This window comes from Eimeria acervulina, genomic scaffold, assembly GCF_000499425.1.
Source record: "Eimeria acervulina Houghton genomic scaffold, Eah_scaff1240, whole genome shotgun sequence".
NCBI lineage: Eukaryota > Apicomplexa > Conoidasida > Eucoccidiorida > Eimeriidae > Eimeria > Eimeria acervulina.
Window position 1 is genome coordinate 1503 of NW_013549335.1, and position 8050 is coordinate 9552.

Genomic DNA, 8050 nt, shown 5'->3' on the forward strand with positions numbered 1-8050 from the left:
TATGCAGTTCAGTCTTTGCCTTTTCTGAACTATACACGGTGATTGGGCTGCAGTTCGTCTGATTAATTCTGGGAGAGGCAGGGCACAGAAGGGATAGTGGCCATGTTGTGCATATGTTTCTCGTAATATATCGCTTTGAAAAGTTTGCGGCAGTGCAGCTATGTGTCGCAGAGAAGCATTTATGGACCAAGGGACAACTTTGCCCAGACATTCCCCGTTTCGTTCAGCATGTGAGCAGACAGCAACAACAACTAGTTAAGGAACTGTCCATTGCCTTCATCGTTCAGAAATATAAGTAAATGGTGGATCTGCACTCCTATAGTACGAGCTGGTGCACGTCCATCGCAGAGCGTAAAGCTCTGTACTGCCGCGTCACGGACATAGGCTCGACAGCTCGTTCTGCAACACAGCATTTTCGCACCTGCGCTGAGTTCCCAGCTGCGCGCGGTGAAACGCATTGAAATTGGGGTACCCTAAATGATTGGTCTTGCAATTGGAGGCCAGCTCTGCATGCACCACCTGAACCACGATACAGACTGTTCTACCAGGAGGAGTCACGTGGAATATGTGCACAGGCATCCATAGTTCACGAACTGGTCACTACGCCACAACTACATTCCTGCCGCAGGGTCTCTGTAGCACTTCTACAACACTAGGGGCGCTACAGAACAAACCACCCAGCATTTTGTATGCACAACTCAGAGCACGCATTGAGGAGCTTTTATGCCTTATGGCGATGCCTCCGCTCATCAGAGTGTCATCTGTAGGCGACTATGGAGTCAATGGGCCTGACGCGCGTAAAATTTTTGTGGCTCCTTGGTGGCCGCATGACGCTCTCCAGGTGCGCGTACGTACTACAAATGCTGCTATAAAAGCTATGCAACTGTACCATGCAGAAACACAGGCACGGTAATGGGGAAGCAATTTGCAGATGGTACGCAAGGTAACAGAGAGGCATGACGTTGCGCAGCTGGCGTCAACTGGAGCAGTAGGCAATAGGCTTGTGGTGGTGAATTCGTCAGTCGTTGTGCAAGGGCTGCACGTGCACCGTGCCAAAAAAGGAACGAGCTCGACGGTTAGCCAAGGTGGTCACTCATCTGCACAGGCGTTAGTGATGACGTAGTTGACGGCGGCGATTTCACGTATAGTACGTTGCTATTTGGCCGTACTGACATGTGCAACTCAAATGGGCCCTCCCAGAGAGTGGGTCTGTACTTGCTTGTCTAAGTGACGTGATGGTAAGGAATAGCGTGCACGTTCGACACACAAATTTGTGTTGGTTACTGAAGCGTGCTGAAAGTGATTAATGATTTGTTTGTAGGCGGGCAAGGTGAAAGCAAGCCGCAAGCATTGCTCGCCAGTCACCTTGAAGACGTTTTGTGCAGTGACGTTGCGGTGGCTGGTAGTATTCCGTGGCTCGGTATGCTGAATGCAGGGCATGCGGTTGCAGTCAATCGTGCAGCATGGGCATTTGGCGGCTGGCGTCTGCAACTCCCCCTTGGCGCCTTGCTGAAAGTACTGGTAGGCGCAGGCGTGTGGAAGCTATTTCGCAAGCTCGTGTCCTGTTTGCTGCGCTGGCGGAAGGTCCGTCACCCTACAGTTTGATCGCAGCGGCCATAGTTGAGCTATGTAGTACGTTACACTGAATGGTGAAAGCCCGTAGACCCCCCCGGTCAGCGCGTTCCCCCTGAATAGGCTTCTGAGGCGGCGGCAGGTGAAGCGCGGGATGCATGCTGCTCCCGCGCAGCTTCAACTCTGTGCAGAGGGATCGAAATCGGCAGAAGCACTAATATGAAACGCCGTTCGCTGTTTTTGTGCCAGGCGGTCCAGTGCAGATCTCCCAAGCAAACGGGATCGATGCGTGCGAATTTGCATCGCCGTCCCGTCAGGAAAATCATATTTGTATCACCACTATAGTCTTGCGTCACATCAATAACCCCAAATCGTATAGTACTGCTCTGCACGCGTTGGGACAGACCGTGCGTTGATGTATCATTGCGTCTGCTTCGGCGTGCCACCCATACGAATAGCCTGTACTTCTGGGTGCGAAAAAGTGGTGCTCTTGCACTGGTGTTGATGCTGGGTTTCCTGCGTGTTCGTGTTTTTCTTTGCAACGCCGAACAAGCATGTTCTATGGTGAAATTCGTTCTGGCTGCGCAGTTACAGGGCTGGTCTGGATTCGCAAAGGAATGCTGTTCGATCCGCGAAGAGCTTCCACGACTTGCCACGGTGATGTAAGACCTATTCACTCCATTAAAAATACCATTTGGTGTTGATTATTGCAGCCAGTAAGCAGAAAAAGTCTGGCTGAGCAGTTCGGTCTAGAGCAGTCACAATTTTGAATGGCGTGCGCATTGCCGTTGAGACGTCCACCTTCAATGCGCTGTTGAACATGTTTCATTTAAAGCTCAAAGCTTGCGTTTAATTCGCGGGGACGACGTACAAGGCTTGCCGCGCTTTTTGGGGTTCGAAGAACTTACAAATGGCCAGAACCGGAATTCGGCGTGGGGCGTACCGACAGTCGTGGTCACTTGTGCATTGACTCTAAAAGCCCCGTAGAAAGAGGCGCCTGATCCGTCCATCTGGTAGCACAATTCAACAACGCATGATATCGCATCTGTTCCGGATGGATACTCGAGAAAATGTGGGGACACAATGCTTCGCATTTATGTTTGCACGTTGTCGAGCGATGGGAGTAAAACCAGAAGCTCATGCGGATGTCTGTGGATCGGCTAGATAAGCTAAAGTGCTGTGTCCGGAGTAGATGGCAATCAGGAATATCCCTGGGTTTCGTCCGACCTCAGCAGCTTGCAGCAGGGCGTTCTTAACACTCCAGTATGGGTGGGCGGCTGTCGCACATGGGGGGACAGCCCTCCTTATGCCTGGATGCATCTACGCATGCGTGCAGATGCATGGATTTCCAGTGAGGGGGGAAGTGCGAATTAGTCCCCGAGTGTCTGTTGTTCTCTGCTTTGGTATCTAGTGACGTAGGGTGTTTTGGCTCGGCGGCATGAGTTAGCAAGACTGCACCAGAGATTACATATCCCGAAAGTGAAATCGTGGGGTAGGCTAGACGCCGTGCAAGAGTAGATACCAAAGGAGAGCGCCGATGTATGAGAACAAAGTTTTGCGTTTCCTGATGCGCAGCGCAACCCGTGGTAGGAGGTAGCAGTGCATGTCAGATGCTTAGTGGCATTGACGGCTAGCCTGGTTACATGTAATGGTGGTTATTCTGCAGATAACTAATAGAAATGACGAAGCGCGGGTGGCGGCAGACGGAGAGGCCAACAGGAAATGCGTAGATGCTCATGGCGTTTGCACAACGGAACGAGGAAACGGGGTATTTTGGCTTGGAGAGAATTGCCAACGTGTTTTGTCTTCAGTGTCGGTGAATGTGTCCCTACTTTTCGTTGTAGCTCGGATTCTCACGGCAAAGTGTTGGTTGAGCTCCAACATCGTAGGCCAATACAAACGAAAAGCGTGCCATCAGTCTGTACGCCCATGATGCTTCTGAGCAAGTCATGAAATTATTCGATTCGCGTTTGTTTTCCCTGAGCTCTCCTACAAGGACTCCCCACGCAGGCAGCTGCACCATGCTGAAATTGGTATTAAGCATGTGCTTGGTTCTCTTACGCTGCCCGGCAGCATCCCAATGTGTTAATGGGTGTCTGCCCAATATTTGGCGGAGATTTTGCTGACCTTCATGTGTGAACAGTGAAGTTTTTCAATTTGTGCATCAACGGTTGTGGCGTCGCGAGGTCTTCGAAGAGCAGGGCGCATTTTGCCCGGCCTTCATGGTCTGTTTTCTGGCTGTTTTGTGTATGGCAAGCGTCCGCTTATGCGGTCCTGTGAATGCCGGGACAGAGTCTCAGCGTCCATGCACAAAAAACGCAACATGTATATTGGGCCGGAGCGTCGCATAGTATACTTGACCAACGGTTCAGTGGACAAAAAACGCAGTTAATTGCCGGCTACTGCTTTTTGACTATTCTTTTATGTTGGTAACGTATTTGCCGGCGCTCGTGCAGTCCGCCATCACATTTGCCGCCTGCGTGCTTTCTTGTTGCAAGTGTCTGCGCGTCCCACGATTGATGATGGATCTAGGGCGGAATGTGCTGAGGTGTGCGTGCCCAGCACTCAGCACGGTTGATTAGCTTACCAGCGTTTGAAATGTAAATGCACTAGTGCAAAGCCATAGCGGAGTTTGCTTACACACTGTGGTTTCTCACTGCGTGCTACTGGAGCACTATTCAAGCAAAGGCGTGCAGTGCCAGCGTGACGAGCAAGCGCTGAAAGATTCTGTTGCAACGACGAGGTGCTCTTTCCAGATTGTGAGCAGGTTGCCTAGGTTTCAGACTGTGGGAAACCTGCATTCGTCATTAAAGGCCATTGTCAGCTGCTTTCATCCGGTAACGCGCGGCTTTCTGCTAATCCAGGTATCTGCAGCTGGAGAATGCGCTTTTGCGTTTATTCGGTATCACCAAAGACTCTATGAAACCCAGCGCATGCGGGCAGCTCATTGTAAAGCATTGGTATGCTTTAGTGGGTGAGTTCTGGGATATTTCATTCATGCTTTGCATACGCGCACACGGTACAGCTGGCAACGTAGACGCTGAATGCACGCCAAACCTGGTATATTCTGATGGCCCAGGACCGTGATAGTCAACCTCCAAGGCTGCGTTGGCCGCGGCGGCAGACGCATTTGAAGTACCTGCCGTGGTTGCACGTGGCAGCTTCGGTTGCTCTTGGTGTGTAACTGCGAGTCTTAGAGCGCCTTTCTCAGTCGACTCTGCAGCAACTGGGAAATGTGGAATGATAGCGGCTGGGCTGTAGCTAGTGTAATGCGCATCTCACCACTAGGCCATTAAAAAATCCATCAAAAGGCGGCATTTACAGTCTGTAGGAACTTGTACTGAAGAGTGTGGGAAGGTTGTGAAATCCGCAGGTGTGGCACTATGACAGGTGGATGCGCGTCGGTTACGCAGATTTTTCGTACGGTGTCAATGCCAAAGGAAGTGCCAAGAAAGCGTTGGCTAATTTTTTGTGCATGGATGGCTTAGCCCATGTGCAGAATTATCAGACGCCCACGAAAATTTCAACAACTGTCGTGGCTTTGGCGCCATATGGATGTGGGTTCCAAAAATGTTCCTGTGATTCTAAGGGTTTTCGGAGCCTGAATATAAAGTGACGTTTGACGTGGAGCTGTACAGGAGAGGTGCGTGATAATATTTTGGTGCCCCGAGTCGGATTCAGGCAAACATCTTGTGCAAAGGCGCTATAGGAAGGGAACGTAGCATGATGCACTAGTTTTGTTGCGGCCATGACACTCTCGCTTAAGGAAGTGCGCATTCTACTACACTCAGCGAGATGGGGGAAGCGTTCTAGTTATACAAGAGCAGCTTTACCGAATACATGTGTTCTGCAGAAGTGTTGCACGTGATGAATACGGTGAGCGGCTTGAGGTTGACAACAAATGGGGCGCCATTTGCATTAAAATGCTTGTCCTGCAGAGTGTGGGAGGCATGTCATGACCAAGGAACGGATTGCAATGAGCAACGCCTGCGTCGCCCTTTTTCACGAGAAAGCCCGATTCTCAGCTGTTAAAACGGGGCGTCGAACAGCGTTTCCCAACGATTATGTGGGCTTCGTATCTCCAATACTGTGCGCGTGGGCTAGTGATATGCAAGCAAGAACAATAATGACGAAGTGCAAAGCCGCGCACGGCCAGCTGCATAATTTGAAGATCCGCATCGCTCCCTCCGGAGAATGCTGGATGGAATTTGCCCCCTAGGCATTTGGCACCGGTAGAGCAGATGCACAGTGAGGTGCGCTTGAGGTGGGGACAGTTACTCTCTAATTCTGCTGGGTTGCGCGTTGCTTTACTCGGGCCCGAATAACCACTTTGCAGTGATACTGTTTGGACGTGTCACTGAATATGTTTAACGCCGACGGAAAACGCAAGGGACGAACACGGGCACCCTCACTACCGGGCTCGCATCGCATCGCAGTGGCGGTCTATACGCCGTCGAGAGACGTCAACATACGCCATACCCGTGCGCGGCATTTATTGAGTTCAAACACTATTGTGCGCTTTTTCATTGTTTCACCATTCGATCCAAGCTTAGAGCCACGCTATAGGTCATTCGCTGCATCACAGTTTGGCCACCCGGGTACTTCCTGCCTGTACACCTACGCAAGGCTTCAGGGCAAGTGCCTAGGCGCCTTGTAGCCCAGCCTGCCAGTCGCACGTTGCATACAGCTCGGCATATGCAAATCGTGGGCGGGATACCACGACGTGGAAGCTGACGGCGGCGCTTTTAACTGGGCTGGCCGATTGCGGATGACTCACTAAGCTCGCCTTCGCACATCGCGAATGCATGATCGGTTCAGTGGCATTCTTTGTGGCAGTGGCACTTTGCATCAAGACGATGTTAACCATTGTCCTCTTTCTGGTACATTTACGTGGGGATACGCTCAGCCAGTACGGATGCAGTTTTGGCGGAGAACTGCGAAGCTGAGCAAACTCATCAGGCAGAACTGAAGCAGTGCCGGTGGGACTGCCCATTACATATGCACCCTCTTCTTGACTATGCTGTATTGTGTCCAGTTAGTAAGCAGGCTGTGCGGGCAGATATTTGCAAGGCTGGTCATTAGCCAGCTTGGGGACGGTTTAGGTAGTGAAGTTGAGGTGGACAGTATTACGCTCGCAGCTCAATTGCCTAATGCTAGTCATGGCTGAACAGGCAATCATGCAGCACCAGCACTAGATTCTTGGAGGTAGGCGCCTAGACAGGAGTGTTGACAAAGGAGGGGGGAGACCTGAATTGAATATAACAGATATTGATAACGCATCTGGTGATCGCTGCGTGGCACACAGAGGTCGCCTCACATCATCGCGGTCGGCTCTTCTGCTTATTTTCGCTCGAGGCGTTGTGGCAGACTATGTGGGTTGATTCTCTGACTCGACAGTTCGGGGGTGTGCAGAGGCGTGGCTAGAAAGAAAGGACAAAGTGGAGCAATTTGCAGAATGTGCTAGGAGGTCCCAAAGATGCTTATTTGTGTAGGATTGCAGAAAGCAGGACTGCTCAACAGAATTGCATCCATGTTGGATTTGAAGAGTTGTTGAGGCCGGTTCGTTGCATCTCTTTCTCGTGTCTCGCCACCTAGGTAATGCCTGCAAATGGCTTGCATGTGCTGCTGACAAAGACTGTGCACTGGAAGGCTTCAGTGTGGTCCGACACTCTCCTGCTGCACAATATGTCAGTGCTCCGTTAGCCGTATGCGAAGTCCTGAGTTTTAGCGTGGCTTAACGACCAGTATTATTTTTGTCTTCACGTGCCTTTCTGTGAATTGGTGGAGATTAGCACGTGCCGAGTTGGACGAGAGAAGTTGTAGGCAAGACCTAGGTTGCGTGGCTGTAGAACTGTGTCGGTGCGCAAGAAGCACGCAGCTTGGCCAGTAGACCGTGGGTAGTTCGACTTGCGTAATGCGGGGCTTGCTGGTTCAGTCCATCGTGTAGTGCCGAAGTTGGATTCTTACATTCGGCAGTTGGTTGCGGCAGCGTTGCGTTGGGGGAAGGGCGAGGTGAGCAGGAGTGATTGTGACTAGGTTTGTAGGCGGATGTGGCGGTGTGTGGGGGCGCAGCATAGCGGCCCTCGTGGGTGGCGTGGAAAAACCACCGTGGAGAAGCTTGGGAAGCTGCAGGGAAAAGAGAAGGAGGCAGCTTCTCGCTGTCAGTCCTTTTTACTTGTTTACCTCTCACTGGTTAGGAGTGAGGAGAGGCAGGTTTGCTGCGAGGCGTGATAGTTGGGGGGTGTGTGCAGAGGCATGGCTAGAAAGGAGGGACCCTAAAAAGGAGGGACAAGCTCGAACGATGCAGGGAGGGCGTCGGGTTGCGCCAAAAGTGCTTGCTCAGTTGTTTGGGACCGTAGCCAACATGGGTACTCAACGGAATTTCTTCCATGCTGGGTTTGCAGAGTTGTTCAGGCAGGCGCTTTGCAGCTCTTTCTCGTCTCTCGCCACCTAGGTAATGTCTAGAAATGGCTTGCAT

The 8050-nt window shown here is 51.5% G+C and overlaps 1 protein-coding gene across 1 annotated transcript; it reads left to right on the forward strand.

Moving 5' to 3' along the window:
• Positions 1–736: 736 nt before the first annotated feature.
• EAH_00057460 (hypothetical protein) lies at positions 737–2238 on the forward strand (the record flags this gene model as incomplete). The annotated part of the gene is made up of 3 exons (XM_013393724.1): positions 737–841; positions 1322–1420; positions 2161–2238. 3 exons carry the CDS (start codon positions 737–739, stop codon positions 2236–2238), a joined length of 282 nt encoding a protein of 93 aa, XP_013249178.1.
• Between the last annotated feature and the right edge of the window lie 5812 nt (positions 2239–8050).